The sequence below is a fragment of the Sciurus carolinensis genome, chromosome 9 (genome assembly GCF_902686445.1).
Source record: "Sciurus carolinensis chromosome 9, mSciCar1.2, whole genome shotgun sequence".
Taxonomy (NCBI): Eukaryota; Metazoa; Chordata; class Mammalia; order Rodentia; family Sciuridae; genus Sciurus; species Sciurus carolinensis.
In genome coordinates this window covers 93,339,110-93,356,314 of record NC_062221.1, presented here as the reverse complement: position 1 = coordinate 93,356,314, position 17,205 = coordinate 93,339,110, and the positions used below count along the sequence as shown (strand labels likewise).

The 17,205-nt window shown below is 37.7% G+C and overlaps 2 protein-coding genes across 3 annotated transcripts in view; one reads left to right on the top strand and one right to left on the bottom strand.

The window, feature by feature from the left end:
• Positions 1-17,205, top strand: part of Col8a1 (collagen type VIII alpha 1 chain) — a 525,631-nt gene that overhangs the window by 275,614 nt on the left and 232,812 nt on the right. The window lies entirely within an intron of this gene.
• Filip1l (filamin A interacting protein 1 like) overlaps positions 1-17,205 on the bottom strand; it is a 291,043-nt gene that overhangs the window by 109,188 nt on the left and 164,650 nt on the right. Inside the window, exons 2-4 of the mRNA XM_047563744.1 lie at positions 12,099-12,351; positions 11,200-11,373; positions 606-784 (exon numbers count right to left, since the gene is read on the bottom strand). Of these exons, the coding sequence (XP_047419700.1) occupies positions 606-784; positions 11,200-11,373; positions 12,099-12,341 (596 nt within the window). The 5' untranslated portion in view covers positions 12,342-12,351. The remainder of the gene's footprint in view (positions 1-605; positions 785-11,199; positions 11,374-12,098; positions 12,352-17,205) is intronic.

Below are 17,205 nucleotides of genomic sequence, written 5' to 3'. Positions count from 1 at the left end.
TGTTTATACTCCCTCTTCTTCCTTATCTGGGTGTTTGCTTCCAGCCTCCAGTCTAAAGCTCTGTCTTTCCTCCACTTTGCTGTAATGGTTCTTTAAGAAAGCATGCCTGATTGTCTTGTTTCCTCAGGTTTTCACTGGTTCTATCATGCCAACAGTGTGAAGTCCAACTGCTTATGGCTAGCCCTTCCTTTTCTCATTCCTCACTCACACCCATGCTGCAGTCACATGGAAAGCCTGCATCCCCATGCTCTTTTCTCACCTCTGTGCTGATACACTTGCCTTGAATATAGTTTCCATTCTTCTTTGCCTAAGGACTAGACCCCAATGCCTTCTCTGTACAGCATTCCCAGGGTAATCCCTTGCAGAGTTAGATACCCAATATGTTGCTTCCACAATCTTGACCATGCCTGGTGATTCTGACTTACATTGATATTATCTTTAAATATGTCCTTTTTCCCCTTGCATTGGACCATGAGATCTTTGGAAACAGAGGCTGTGGCATATTCTTGCTTGTATCCCTGACACCTGGTACAGTGCCCAACCCATAGTAACAAGTTAGTCATAGTTTGCAGAATGGGTCATTGTTTCATCCAAAACAACCTTACCTTTCACATTCCTGTTCTAGTAAGCTTATGAATTCATCACTCTTCACCATGTATTCTTTATGATTTCTTTTTTCTTCCTCCAACTGCAATATGGTTTGCCTGTGGGATTTTTCTACCATTAAAAGTTGTTCCAAGATTCGTCTGTGAGATTCTTTATGTTTTTCCACGACTTTGTCCAACTACAAAATAAAATGCATTTATAACCTGTTAACCACAATACTGCCATCTTTCATTCTTTTATAAGTGTCTGTTTTGACTAATTCAGTGATAAGTATTTGATCTCACAATTTAGTTTTTATCCTTACTCATGCTAATTGATGCTTTTTGGTTAATTGATACAATTTTTAACACAAACGTCTTTTTATTGTCATCAAAATTTTCCAGGGAGAATAATCTGTGTCTCTGTGGATATCAGAATACTTTCTTCATGTCCCCTTTCTGACACCCTTGCTTCTCTCCCCAGAGAAACCATTTTAAATGACTTGAGAGTGAGAGAATCCTTACATGTGTTTGATTCTGCAACTGCCCTGCTTATCTCTTTTGCCCCAACCCACCCTCCAATACTGTCTGCCAGTGTTTATCTCCTGGATCTCTTGATCTGTTTGTTCCTATTGTGCATCAAAATATTTTCATTAAAATAGATAGATAGGTAGATAGATAATCAATCTGTGTTGGTGTGTAGTACATATGTGACCAAATTTAAGTACTAAGTTCTTTCAGGTTTTCATAGCACCATACTTGTGTCTTTATTAGAAAATGATCAACTGTACCTGATTTATGTTTGTCCTCCTACTACACAATGAACTCCCCAAGGGTAGAATCTATATCCAATTTTTCTTAAATTCTTAGCATCTAACAGAGTACCTTGCTTCAGGTAGCTACCTAGTATATATGCTTACGGAGTGAAAACAAAATAATCAGACAAGGAAATCAAGAAAGAAAGGAAAAAGCCCAGGACCAGACGGATTCTCAGCCGAGTTCAACAAGACCTTCAAATAAGAACTCATTCCAATACTTCTCAAAGTATTCCAGGAAATAGAAAAGGAGGGTACCCTACCAAACTCATTCTATGAAGCTAATATCACCCTCATAACCAAACCAGGAAAACACACATCAAGGAAAGAAAATTTTAGACCAATATCCTTGATGAATATAGATGCAAAGATCCTTAACAAAATATTGGCAAACCATATCCAAAAACATATTAAGAAAATCATTCAACATGATCAAGTGGGGTTCATCCCTGGAATGCAAAGATGGTTTAACATCCGTAAATCAATAAACATAATCCATCATGTCAATAGACTTAAGGATAAGGATCATATGGTTATTTCAATTGATGCAGAAAAAGCATTCAACAAAATACAACACCCCTTCATGATCAAAACACTAGAAAAAATAGGGATAGTAGGAACATACCTGAACATTGTAAAGGCTATTTATGCTAAGCCCGTGACCAATATCATTCTTAATGGAGAAAAACTGAAACCATTCCCTTTAAAAATGGGAACAAGACTGGGATGTCCTCTTTCACCGCTTCTATTCAACATTGTCCTTGAAACTCTAGCCAGAGCAGTTAGGCAGACCAAAGAAATTAAAGGGATACGAATAGGAAAAGAGGAACTTAAGCTGTCCCTATTTGCTGATGACATGATTCTATATTTAGAGGATCCAAAAACCTCCTCCAGAAAACTTCTAGACTTCATCAATGAATTCAGCAAAATAGCAAGCTATAAAATCAACACGCATAAATCTAAAGCATTTTTATATGCAAGTGATGCAACAGCTGAAAGGGAAATGAGGAAAACAACTCCATTTGCAATAGCCTCAAAAAAAAAATAAAATACTTGGGAATCAATCTAACCAAAGAGGTAAAAGATCTCTACAATGAAAACTACAAAACACTGAAGAAAGAAATTGAGGAAGACCTTAAAAGATGGAAAGATCTCCCATGTTCTTGGATAGGCAGAATTAATATTGTCAAAATGGCCATACTACCAAAAGTTGCTATACAGATTCAATGCAATTCCAATTAAAATCCCAATGATGTACCTTACAGATATAGAGCAAGCAATCAGGAAATTCATCTGGAAGAATAAGAAACCCAGAATAGCTAAAGCAATCCTTAGCAGGAAGAATGAAACAGGGGGTATCACAATACCAGAACTTCAACTATACTACAAAGCAATAGTAACAAAAACGGCATGGTATTGGCACCAAAATAGACAGGCAGATCAATGGTACAGAATAGAGGACATGGACACAAACCCAAATAAATACAATTTTCTCATAGTAGACAAAGGTGCCAAAAATATGCAATGGAGAAAAGATAGCCTCTTCAACAAATGGTGCTGGGAAAACTGGAAGTCCATATGCAACAGAATGAAACTAAACCCCTATCTCTCACCCTGCACAAAAATCAACTCACAATGGACCTTGAAATCAGACCAGAGACCCTACATCTTATAGAAGAAAAAGTAGGTCCAAATATTCAACTTGTTGGCTTAGGATCAGACTTCCTTAACAGAACTCCCATAGCACAAGAAATAAAAGCAAGAATCAATAACTGGGATAGATTCAAACTAAAAAGCTTTCTCTCAGCAAAGGAAACTATCAGCAATGTGAAGAGGTAGCCCACAGAGTGGAGAATATCTTTGCCACTCATACTTCAGATAGAGCACTAATTTCCAGAATATATAAAGAACTCAAAAAAAACTACAAGAAGAATACAAATAACCCAATCAACAAATGGGCTAAGGATATGAACAGACACTTCACAGAAGATCTACAAGCAATCAACAAACATAGGAAAAAAATGTTCACCATCTTTAGTAATAAGAGAAATGCAAATCAAAGCTACACTAAGATTTCATCTCACCCCAATTAGAATGGTGATTATCAAGAATACAAGCAACAATAGGTGTTGGAGAGGATGTGGGGAAAAAGGTACACTCATACATTGCTGGTGGGGCTGCAAATTAGTGCAACCGCTCTGGAAAGCAGTGTGGAGATTCCTTAGAAAACTTGGAATGGACCCACCATTTGACCCAGCTATCCCACTCCTTGGCCTATACCCAAAGGACTTAAAATCAGCATACTTCAGAGATACTGCCACATCAATGTTCATAGCTGCTCAATTCACAATAGCCAGACTGTGGAACCAACCTCGATGTCCTTCAATTGATGAATGGATAAAGAAACTGTGGAATATTACTCAGCTATAAAGAATAATAAAATTATGACATTTGCAGGCAAATGGATGAAATTGGGAATATCCTGCTAAGTGAGATAAGCCAATCTCAAAAATCCAAAGGACGAATGATCTCACTGATAAGCGGATGATGACACATAATGGGGGATGGGAGGGGTGCAAGAATGGAGGAAGGAGGGACTGTATAGGGGGAAAAGAGGGGTGGGAGGTGTGGGGGGGAGGAAAAAATAACAGTTGAATCAAACCTCATTACCCTATGTAAATGTATGATTACGCAAATGGTATGCTGTTACTCCATGTACAAACAGAAACAACATGTACCCATTTGTTTAAAAATAAATTTTAAAAAAAAGTTAGATTAAGAAAAAAAAAAGAAAGAAAGGAAGGAGGGAGGCCACTTAGAGCAAAAAGTAGCTCAGGATCTTTCCATTGATAAATTAAAATTGATTATGAACATGGTTTTTAAAACATGTGACTTTCTACATTAAGCATTAGATGCTATAACTGATAATATTTTATTATTTGCCCTTTGTCTTTATTATGAAAGATTGAAAATTTATTACTCAGAATGAATTTAATGCCAGATAGCATTTTTAGGATGTTTAGTGGGCATCCCAAAACCTGTGTACTTGACTAGAAATACAAGCATAAGGCAACCAAGTCATTTCAGAAAATGAATAGAAGCATGAAGGTATGTGTCCCGCTTATGGAACCCAGTAATTTCTCTTGGACCTCTAAATGCTTAAACTGGTTGTTGAATGTTCTATTATGGGTTTATGTAATTTTGAAACATGCTGCATTATGCAATTGTTGATGATTTTTAGTAAATATAGCCAGTCCTTTTATGGAAGCTGGAACTACCAAGTTGCATTGCCTGCTATCAGAGGCACTGTTAACTGATGATCATTTTTGGAGCAGGAAACTATATTGATTTGTTGTGGTCTCAAGCCACTACAGCCCTCTGAAAATCCCATCTTACAGTTGCCCACACTTTGCAGTGCATTGTCAGGGAAATTCAGATCACTTGCTTTTAGAATTTGAGAGTAAATAATGAAAAGATAAGCTTCAATTTAGGGAAGTTATCAACTGATTTAGAAAAAAATTAATTTAATTTGTCACAGAAAGGCTGGAAAGAATCAGCCCTTTGTTTAGTATATGACCAAGTAAGTGGTGTCCCTTCCTTCAACCTCACCTCTTTCTAGTCATTTCTTGTCACTACCAGCATGATCTTACAACAGTGGGATTAGTTATTCTTCTATGCAGGGCCAAAGGCTCTTTACCAACTGAAACCCCCTGCCATTTCAGCCCCATTTCCATTCCATTTCCCACCTTTCCCACCCGACTTTGTAACCACCCTGCACTTTAGGAAGTTTTTAGAAATCACTCTGCTTTTCTCAGTACTAAAACCTAGAAACCTTTTCCCCTTTATTGAGCTTCATCAAAACTTTTTCCGTCTTCTGTTCACTCCTAGGTAGCATTGTTTGCTCCTTGTGTCACTGCCTAGTTCTCTGGGTTTTCCTTCTGTCACATTCCATGATTCTCAAAAGAGTGGTTTGAATTTACTACATGTTGTTCAGTGGAACCACCAGGCAGCTTATGATTGTATCAGCATTAATTGGAAAGCCATCCAATAGTACTTTGCAGAGAGAAAGTTTTCAAAGAAAAGTGTTTCTGGGGCTGGGGAGATAGCTCAGTCGGTAGAGTGCTTGCCTTGCAGGCACAAGGCCCTGGGTTCGATCCCCAGCACCGCAAAAAAAAAAAAAAAAAGAAAAAAAGAAAAGTGTTTCTGATTCCGGAGATGTTTTAGCCTGTATTTGAAGTTTTATCCTCTGACTTCATTTCTCCATGTTAGAATGCCTCTTAGAAAACAGGCCAGTGGTTTTCACTTCAGTCCGTTCCTCATTCCTGACAGATCAAATGATGGACCTGATACTCCCTGAATGCATGTGAGTTTGGCCAAGCCACATGAATATTCTATACTTCAGGTTCTTCATATATAACTTGAGTGGCAGGAAGTTGATTGTTCATAAGATCAGATCTAGTGTCAAAATTTTTGCAAAGCAACCAGTATTTTAAGGTGCTTATTCTGCCATTACTGTGATAGTTGCCGTGGAGAACACAAGAGAAGTTTTGAACTCTTAAGTGCTTCCACTCTCACTAGGAAGATAAGATAAACAGGCAATCATTAGGAACAATATATGGTGGTATATCATTAAGTATGAAAGGCTAATCGGAGAATGATTTCCCTTTTTTATAATCCCCACTTGGAAATTGAGTGAAACTCGGGAAGAAAACTTGAAGATTCATCAGTCATTTCAGAGATCATCAGGAGTTGAAGAATTGAAAAGATGGCTTCTTAGTGTTTCCTGTACAATGACAAGCTCCCAGCTTATCAGTTCAGCCTCCTTGATATGATGTCCTCCTACCCCATCCCCTGATGCAGTCCAGCTGCTTGCCTGGGATGAAAAAAGCATAGTATATCCCATTAGGTTGGGTGTTTGGTTATCTTTCCATGGTCAGAGGGAATAAAACACAGAGAAGTTTTCTGTCTTTTTGCCCTTTCTGCTTAATATTTGTTTAGAAATTAATAAGGACCTCTGTCTTAACACACCCCCAGTCCACCCTGATTTGGGCTTGGTCTTCTTTCTGTGCTATGGCTTTGGAGCCAAAGTTCCAAACAATAAACTTTGTTCTTTTCTCTTGTCTCTATAGATTGTCCTTTACCTTGGTTGTCTTTTTTTTTTTTTTTTTTCAATTACCTTAAATATACTGATAGGGATAAAGCTAATCTAAGAGAGCAGAGAAATTATTGGCCTTTTTAGTAAATCAAAGTTAACCAAATATGCTATTTATTTCAAAGTACCCTTCTTCTTCCTTGACTGTACTGAAATTTAATTTCCCTTGTTAACACTGGAATCTGGAAAATAGCTTATCATTGCTTCGCATCTCAGACCCAAGGTATGTTTCTCAGCTCGGTGCTGCCAGTACAGACCTTCCTGAAGCCCTTCCTTGTTTCATCCTCACTCTGAATGGTGTTATTTTTCTCTCATATTCAGTTTGGTCATCTGCTGAGCTTCAGATCAATCCTCCAACAATCTTCCCTTCCACACTGAATTTTGGTAGCATTCTAGGGTTTTCTGGCTTAGCTGGACCTTCACATGGCTCTTTTCTTTAGGCCTTGTGTTGTGATTTGGGTATGAGGAATCCCCTCCAAAAGCTCCTTTGTTAATGTGGGAATAGTTAGAGGTGGAATGATTAGATTATGAGAGCTGTCACCTCAGCAGTGAATAAATTCTTTTGATGGATTAAAAATTTTGAAAGGCTTCTGTACTTGGGATAACTATAGACAGGTAGGTTGTAACTGGAGAAAGTGGGTCACTGGAGGTGTGCTTTTGGGGGGTTTATATTTTGTCCCTGATGCCTCTGTCTTCCTGCTTTTCTCTTTTTCTTCCCCCACCCCTTCTCTCTGCTTCCTAGTTGCTAGTACCTGAGCAGCATTCCTCCACCACACCCTTCTGCCACAATGTTCTGCCTGACCTCAGACCCAGGGCCATGGAGTCAACTCATCATGGACTGACACCTCTGAAACTGAGAGCCAAAATAAACTTTTCCTCCTCTAAAGTGTTCTTGTCGGGTTTTGGTCACAGTAACAAAAGGCCGACTACCACAGCTGATCAGAATCCCTCCTTTCCTCAGGCTACCTATTTGAAGCCCTTTGAAGCCTATGCAGTTCTCTCCAGGTTCTAGGACTGCACACATCTTTGCCTTCTCAGGCTTGTCTCCTGCTTGACTAGGATGAGTCTATCAAGCATGAATATTCTATTTTTTTTTTCTGCTTCTGCTGCTACTTCTAACTTTCCTGTATCCTTCCACATTCATAATCTTTGTATCTGTATGTACTTTGCTTTTTAATCTCTCTGTTTTCTTTCCAGCCCTTGTTTTACCTGTGGGTCTCTCTCTTTTATATCTTTGATGCCAACTCTGTCCCTTCAAACTGTGCCTGCAAACACAGTCAAGTTTTCCTTCTCTTAAAGACACACATGTACACATGCAGAAAGAGGAGGAGGATTTACTATGAAGCTAATGAAACTTAAGTTTTAGGGCATCTTCACTTGCATGGGCATCTCACAAGGCCTTGTGAGGATCCCAGCAATGTGTTTACCTAGTCACATGTTTTGTACAATCTGCAAAAGTAAAATATTTCTGTTGTAATCTGTTAAGCCCTCTGTCTTTTTTCCATTTTGACTTGTTCTCCATCATATTTCCTTTTATGGTTGGTAATTTTGGAAAGACTGTGAACATTTTGGGGGTTGTGCTAAAGGAAAGTTCAGTTAACATTTACAGCAATATATTATGTAGTTCACAGGAACTTAAATGTATAATTAAATTATTGCCAACCATCTTGATGGAGGAAAGGCTTCCGGAAAGACTTTACCAGCCACTTTATTGGTTCACTCAGCCATTGTCAAATAAAGGTAAAAGGTCAGAGATTATATTACAAAATGATTATGTCTTTGGTTCCCAGCACTGGAAGTTTGTGAATTATAGATAAGAAAGGTTAAAAATATATGAGTCCAGAAACTATTCCTTCTATGGAAATTTCTCTTTTAGTCCTAGCTTCAGGACTTCTCTTTTTCCATGCAGATCATCCATGCATTTAAGAACTGTCTTATATTGCATCTAATGCTTTAATGTACTCTTTAGTGATCTTCTTTCATGATATATAGACTGTTATTGCCAGAAATGGAAAGCCATTCCTACTCCTTCTCTAGATTTTGTTTTCCTGACTAGTCTAGCTCAGTACTCCAGCAGTACACGTTTTTTGAGAGATCATTTGTTTTCTGTCACTCTCTTAGATTCATGAAGGCAGGAACCACACAATTTTTATATAATTATCTCTTCAATAAATATTAATTGTGAATGAATAAAGTGAAATTTAAAAACTAAATTATACAATTGCTTAAAATATATACTTTAAGAATTGCCCTAGGGTCATGCTAATATGGTACTCAGATTCTTTTAGTATCTTGGTAAGTCTAAACTGTTATTATATTTTCTGTGATTTAATTTGGGGAAAACTAAGAATACATTAGTCCATTAACTCAAGTACCTGTTTTGAAAGTTACTTACAGTGTAGAACCCTAGGTTGGAAGGGAAGAGCAAAGGAGAACTGTTATGGGCTGGGTTCTTGCCTCTCCCCTCCATCTGACTACAGTTCTCCCCTGGCCCCACTAGTTCCTCATAAGTCTCTGTACCTATTATCATGAAACCAAAATTTGTTCTAAGTTATTTTGCCTTAAGAATTAAGAATTAAATAAATCCCTCTTGTTTACCCCAGACATGATAAAACTCCTCTAGATTTTTTTCAGAAAGAACATTGTGAGGAAAATAAAAACGAAGACAGGATGCTAACACCCTAAGATGGAGGACAGCAAAAGAAGAGGAGCTCTTTAACCTGTAGATGTTTAGTCCCATGTGACAAGGAGGGCCACCCCTGATCTTAGTAGGAACACCACCATCCCCACCTTTCTTTTTTTCAGCCCTATCTTGGGAACCTTAATAGGAGTTCCCCTTTATTGTTTATTTTCTGGTTGTCCTTCTCACTTATTATTCCTAGGTAAAAGAAAAGAGTAGATCACTGAGTTGTTGTGTAGGTAGAGTTATGTGGGCTTCAGGAAGTTTAATAGACTCGTAGCTGAGGAGAGAAATCTGTAAGGTGGAATTGGAAGGAAAGAGGAAAATCGGTAAATCATGGGGGTGGGAATGTAGGAGGGTGTGTGTGTGTGTAGGTATATCTGTTGAAGGAATAATCAAAAAAAGTTGTATTTTATTGCAGGGACAGAAACTGGATAACTTTCAGGGACAACTTGCAGTTAAGATCAAAAGCATTTGTTTAGAGTCAGAGTATTTCTAATTTCTTACTGATCTTGATGTAAGTTTGGAATCAGTCAGTTTCATTTCACACTGAAATTCTGAGGGTGATGCCATTTGTGGAGTTCCGCTAGGGGTATATTTACTGGTCACTTATTGTCACTTGAGCTCATACAGATTGGGGAATTTATGCCTGATGTTGTTTCACAGTCAATATGTTGGGTACCAGGATACAGTTTTAACACTGTTGACTTGCATGCGGCCTCGGCTCCTTTTGTTTAAAATTTGGATTAAGGCACAAATCAACAGACTTTGGGTGGTCTCATCCTCACCCCTCAGAGAACTAGATTCACATGACCAAACTCCTTTACAACTTGGCAAGATGGTAGTCTTCTCTCATGAGACACCCAAGACAATAATAGCAAAGACATTCGAGGTCAGTCCTGAGGTAGAGTGCCAGAGCTTATGTGCAAGAAATTTGCCCAAAACTTGCTTTCATTCACTCTAGCCTTAACTCATACTCTTAGCTGTTTCCTTTTTATAAAAATGAAAAATTATGAAATGTTCCATTGAGGTCTCAGAGGAAAATAGAAGAATAAAACAAGGATGCCAAAGAGTTTCAGAAATGTCAGCAAGAAAGAGAGCAAGAAGTACTTGTGTGCAGTGGTGGCCATGTTGGAACTGCTCACCTTTGCCGTTGTAATAGCTGGGCACACTTGGTAGGGCAGAGGTCTTGGTTGTCATTAAACTTTTGAAGGAAAAAGAGGGTATGTATTTATCTAATATCTGCACTTTTAAAAACTGTTTCTTGGGCAGTTCAGATCATTTCCTTGCCCAAAATTTTTATGACATAATTTCAGTGTTTTCAAAGAAATTAACCTCAATGGCTGAACTTTGTCTGTTTTTTATTATAGTTTGGGTAGCCGTCAAGTCCCTAAAAGAAGTACAGGCTCTTGCGGGGGGGGGGGGGGGGGGGGGAGTGCATGCACATGCATCATGCACATACATGTGAAAGAAAGAGGAATTCTCTTGCATTTATTATGTTTCAGTCTGATATCAAGAACCAAGCCAGTAGAAGCATCCTATTACCATTCATCTCTCTCTTTCCTATAGAAATTAGCAGTATTTCTCTACTTTGTGTGCATTTTCAATGCATTAGAAAGTAAAACTACAGGCTTGGCATGGTAGTGTACACCTATAATCCCAGGAACTTGGGAAGCTCAGGCAGGAGGATCCCAAGTTCAAGGCCAGCCCCAGCAACTTAGAAAGACCCTCAGCAATTTAGCAAGATCATGTCTCAAAAAATACAAAGGACTGGTGGTGTAGTTCAGTGGGAAAGTGCTTCATATCCAGTACCAGGAAGGAAGGAAAGAGGGAAGGAGGGAGGGAGGGAAGCCAGCTGGCTGTAAAGAACTAGAGGGCATTACAGGTCTTGCCTGCTTACAGACCCAGTGCTTCACTGAGTGTTGAGCTTCACCTTCCTCCCAGGGCTCACCCTCATGTGGTGCATACCTCATTCATTGGTTTCTCATAGATGTCCTCCTGCCAAGGGGTAGATTTTGCTTGAAAAGCATCTCTCTGGAGAGCCTCCAACACCTTTTTTGGAGTGACAAACCCATACTGAGCTTCCAGCAAAGCCAAGTTCATTTTTTCAGCCTTTAAAATACCTATGACTTCATCGCGAGCCTGTAGGAACAAAAGATATTTCAAAAAGCCTGCTTCATCTACCAGCAGTCTCAGCAACTGATTTCTTTTAAGAGTTGATTTTTCTTTAGTTTCAAATATAAATAAATCAGATTTGGTTATAATACTTGGAAAAGGTAACAAAACTATGTCACTTCAACCTTCTTATAATCTAATTACATGCTAACAATATTTTTTAAAAGTTATCACTATACAACATTGGGGAACTATATTTTTTTATTGAGTTTGACAAGCAGATAACGTTATTCCTCAGGGCTGCCATTTAGGAAGTAGGAAATAAGATTCTCCAATATATGTAGCTGCTATTTTTAGAATTTTATATAAATAAAAAGGTTAATTATGCCAGGGCAAGTCTAGTGACAACTTCGCATTGGCTGCAAAAGCTGGATTTAAGGCAATCCAGAAGTCATCTAGCAGCGTAGTTACCAACACCTGTCCTTGTGCTGAAGTTAGTGGGCAGCATAGACAGAGGATGTAACTTTTCACAAAATGCATGCCAATTATATGTCATAACGACAAACCTTTTAGATGTGTTTAATTGCTCTTGGAGTTGGCAGAAGAGAATTTTGTGTATGTGTATTTATGCTTTGCTTTCAAGTATACACAAGTACTAACCACAGATACCTATTTCTGTGGCAACATGCACACCAAATTCACAAGCAGCTTTCCCCCCAAATCATGCCAGGGATCACTCCTACCCAACTGACCTGCAGTTCTCCCTCTAGAATGCTGAGAAGAAATAACAGGTCATCTCTTGAGAGGCCTTCTGCTTGGTGGCCATTGCCATTGTGTGACTTCTCTGATTTGGGACATGGAAGGATTTCATCCAACTCAATGGTTGGGTCTTTGTCTTGCTGTCTGTGCTTCATGTTCTGGAAATTCTGGTCTTTACTATATCTTGGAAATTGCTTTTGGGCTGAGCCCTCAGGGTCACTGCTTCTGGAACGCATTCTTTAAGGCCTAGAAGGAGAGAAGATAATTTGTAACTCTTAATGGAAGTAGAGTTTTATAAGAGTACCTATTACTGCTTTAACAAGTCTACATTCTTGTTACATTTACACAGCCAAAAAGTTGGTCTTTCTGATCTCAGCAGCAGAGAGTTATTAGCAGATTCATAAATCACAGTCTTATTTACACTTCTGCTTTTAAAGTCAACATTTTAAAAACATCTTCTGCTTTGATTCAGGCCACTCATGTCCATGGGTAAACAGACTCTGTTTGAACTTCATCCACCAAACATTCCACCACAAGGACCCAGGTCATACCTCCAACCATGTCCTAAGTGCTTACTTCAATTGAGACATGTTTGACATAACCATAAAATGATAAACTTGCTGTTTGTCTTCAGATTCACAATATAGTGTTTCTTTTTAAAGTTGTTGGGTTTTGTGTGTTAATATGTGTGTTCATTTTGTTTGATTTGTTAATGTTTTAGTTTTTGGTGCATTAGGCTAGAAGTGTCAATTATTACTATAGAATACTTTGGGTTATTTTGTTTTGAAAGCAAAGTTTAGTATTAAAGGAATGAAGGCATGGTCCCTGGCCATGTTCCTAATATTCTGCTTAATTTTCAAATCTATCTTTGGATAAGTCAAGTTTAGGAATCTCACATCCGAAGCAGAGACACTACTGCCTATAGTAGTTGGCCATAAATATTTGAGGGCCACATCAGTTTTATATTTGATTATGTAATTATCCAAATTAATTCATAATAGAAAAATTGCTTCACCTTTGAGGTTTCTGACTAGAACAGAAAAATATCATTTGAACTTAGACTCTAATGATATATAAGCAGATTATTAATTTTGCTTTTTTTCCCCACAAATTGTGCATCTTTGATTACTGGTGCCTTATTTTTAGTTTATAATAATATTTCTTTAAAAAACCTGAAAAACTCAAGCATACAGGATACTATATAAAATATAATGAATTGCTTATGTGCTACCATGCAAATTTATCAATTTTACTAATTTACTGAATATATATATGAAATAATTTTTATAAGTAATGTATTATAAATGCAGTCAAAGACCCCTGAATAGCTCTCTGGAACCTATTCTCTTCCCTTCTACTCCAGAAATAACCACCACCTTGAACTTGGTGTTTATCATTTCTGAGCATGTTTGATACTTCTTAACTACTTTTTTATACTTTTATTTTTAATACTTTTTCATACTTTCTGAAGCTTGCATTTTAAATCCTATATTATAAAAATTCTTGCTTATTCTATTTTACTGTAATTTATATATTTTGATTGCTGTGTAGTATTTCATTGTATGAATAGTCCACCATTTACTTATACATCTTATTGTTGATAAATCTTGAAATACTTCACTTTTTCTCAGTATTAGAGAAAGGCATTCTGCACATTTTTCTCCCTGTGTACAAGCATTTATCCTGGCAACATTGTTTAGGGCAGAGCAATGGGATATCTGAACTCTGGAAAATCCCACTCAACAACTAGAGATTATTGCTGTCCCAAAGGGACAAAGTGTGAGAGTTCTCAGTGCTCCATTATTTTCATCGGTACTTCATAAATTGATAGTTTTTGATAGTATGTTAGTGGTTTTTGCCCATTTTTCTTTTGTGTTTTGCTATTCTTTTGGATTTGTAGGAAGCCATTATATACTGTACAAACTACTAATTTGTTGATTTTGTTATGCTCTTATCTTTCCTAGTGTGTAGCTTATATTTTTACTTTATTGTATCTTTTATGTTACTTAAAACTTAAGGAAATTTTAAATTTTAATTTAGTAAAAGTTATCAGATTTTCTTTTCTCTTTTTGACTAATATATTAGTTGTACACATTAATGGGGTTCAATGTGATATTTCCACACATGCATATAGCATGCACAATCAAATCCAGCCTCCCTGGATCCACTCTCCCTGCTTTGCACAAACACTCTAACTACTATAATTCCTAGTCTACATTCAGGCCAACTTTTTTTTTAGCCTCCACGCATGAGAGAGAACATGCAGTGGCAGTATAAAACAGTGTAACTCACTGGACTCAAATCACTCCACCAAAGTCAGGTTCCTGCACCATTACTTACTGACTATAAAACCTTGAAAAAAAAAAAAAAAAAAAAAACCTTGAAAAATTATTCAGTACCCCTGTGCCTTAGTTTTCTCATCTATAAAATGGGGATGACAATACTGGTAACCTAAGGTAAGGTTGCTATGAGAATTCAATAAGTTAACATGCTTATAATATGTTTGGTACACAATAAACAGTAACTTTTATTATTAATATTATTATGAACTTTATTTTAATCTCTCAAAATTTTATATTGAGCTTTTCCTAACTATGTCTTTATGCACTAGAAATTTTTTTTTCCAAGAAGGGAAAAAAAGTACCTCTTTGATCTAGTAAAATGTGAGCCATGGATACAAGGAAAAAAATTTAAAAAACAAAAAAAGACTGCCTTTGTCTGAGCATTCTGTTTAAGAAGTGATTCTCACCTAGCTTACTGGCACCACTTGAGACCACCTGAGTAGTGGGACAGGTTAGGGACCTTGGGAACTTCACAGCCAGCCAGGAGGGTTGACCATCCCTGGGTTCATAGTTCCTATCTGTGAAGTGAAAGGGGTTGGCAGGTGATTTGTAGAATCCTTTTTCCCCTATGAGATATGATTCTCACCACTACCTTTCTTTTAGCATAGATTACCAATAGAATATTTAAATGGATGGATTTTGTGAGTCTGCATCTTATTGGAAATCTACAGAAATCTCTGTGCTACCAGTGGATATGGAGTAAACTTGTGTTCTGTCGATTTTCACCAGGGGAAACATTACAACTAAAAGATTCTTCTTAAGAAAATAACCCTAGTAACAATTTTCCCCTGAGAATTCTTTATATCTTCACCTTAACAATCAGGCTATGACAATAGAAGTTGAAGGTGTTTATTGTCTTCTGTGTTTATTAGTTACATGTTTTATTTGTGGGTAGCAATCCAAAATTTTCACAAGTCACATAATGCGTTGTCATCCTAATTAATGCTCCTTCTCACTCGTCTCCATCACACTAATTTATTTATTGTTTTAAACACTGGGGATAGAAAGATGGTGGTGGCAGCAGTGATAATTATAACAATAGCTAACATTTACTAAGCACTTACTATGTACCAGGCACTATTCTAAGCATCTTACATGTATTAACTCATTCAAGATTCTCACCAACACAGCAAAGTACAGAAAAGTGTTATCTCCATTTTACAGTGAAGAAGCAGAAGCACAGATAACTTACTGAATGAAGGAAATGGAAACAGGTAATTACTGAAAGTTGCATAGCTAATAAGTGGCAAAACAGGGATTTGAATGGTTCCAATCTAGGTAACCTGGCTCCAGAACCCATATTTTAGAAATCATGGCCTAAAGCCATTATACTAAACTGCTTAAGACATGCAGATACCATCTGGAAAAAAATCTGATAACCCTACTTAAGAGAATATTTATAAGTTAGTGGAATACAAATGAACAGTGATCTGTAGTAGTGGTCACTGGCTCTTCCCTAGTTTGGATATACTAAAAACAGGTAAATATTACATCTGTTCTTGTTTGCACATGAAGGACAGGCCCATCTATGCTTTTGTCTGTCTGTCTTTCTTTTGAAAAACATATTTAGCTGTGAAGAATTGAACCCAGGGCCTTGTGTGTGCTATGTGCTCTTATCACAGAGATATACCCTTGCCCCTAATATTTTTTATTTCTACCCTCCAAGAATGTATCTGACCTGGTACTCCATTCATAATGGGTATTCAACTATCTGACTGGCTCCTTCTACTGTATGGCCTCCTGTCTCAGACATATCACCATTTAACAAACCACTCTAAAACTGAGATAATGGCCACACTGATTCAAAATTCTGTGGTTTACTCTACAGCTTCAGCCATCTTGCAACTGTGCTGGGTCTGGGCGACCTAAGATGCACTTTTCAACATAAAGGCTTGTTGCACCATGTGGGCCTCAGCTGTGTGTCTCATCTGTGCTCCCAGTGAATTCTCATCCTTCAGTAGCTAGACCTGAGAGTCTCAGGACATTCCAACAATGTCTCATTTTATGATAAAAGAAGATCACAAAGTAGGTGCAGATTCAAGAGTGGGGGGCGGGGAAGACTCCACTCCTAGATGTAAAGAGCTGCAAGATCACATTGCAGTGGGAAGAAAGGAGTTAACTGCTGCCATCTTTGAAAAAGTCCACCACACCTATAGATTCAGATTTGTTTGAAAATCTAATAAAAGTCAAGTGAAAAAGAGTGATAAAATGTAGCTGGGTGTGGTGGCACATACCTATAATCCCAGCAATTTGAGAGGCCAAGGCAGGAGGATTCCAAATTCAAGGTCAGCCTGGGCAATTTAGCCAGACCTTAATCAAAATAAAATTGGACTAGGGGCATAGCTCAGTGATAAAGCACCCCTGGGTTCAATCCCTAGTACTGCAGGAAAAAATAAATAAGGAGTGATTAGGTCTTTATTTCTTTTAGTTTCCTGAAAGTATAAGCGTTTTCTTTATTCATTTAAAGGACTTCTATGACCACTCCTGTGTTTTTCTCTTACCACATATCCTATGGAGAACAACAGCCTACTTCTAAGAATCAACTTGTATTCCGCTGCTATTCAGTAAGGATTCTTCTGCCCCATCAGTATTATCCGAGGTGTGCCTTCCAGAATACCAAGATAACGTATGCTTGTATTAGCAGGGTAGTTTGTAAGCAGCCCTGAGCTACGCAGAAATATTAATAGAGTTCTGCATACTTGCTACCTTCTCTCACCTCACTCTTTAAGTGGGTTAGCTGAAATCTGTCAAGACAGTA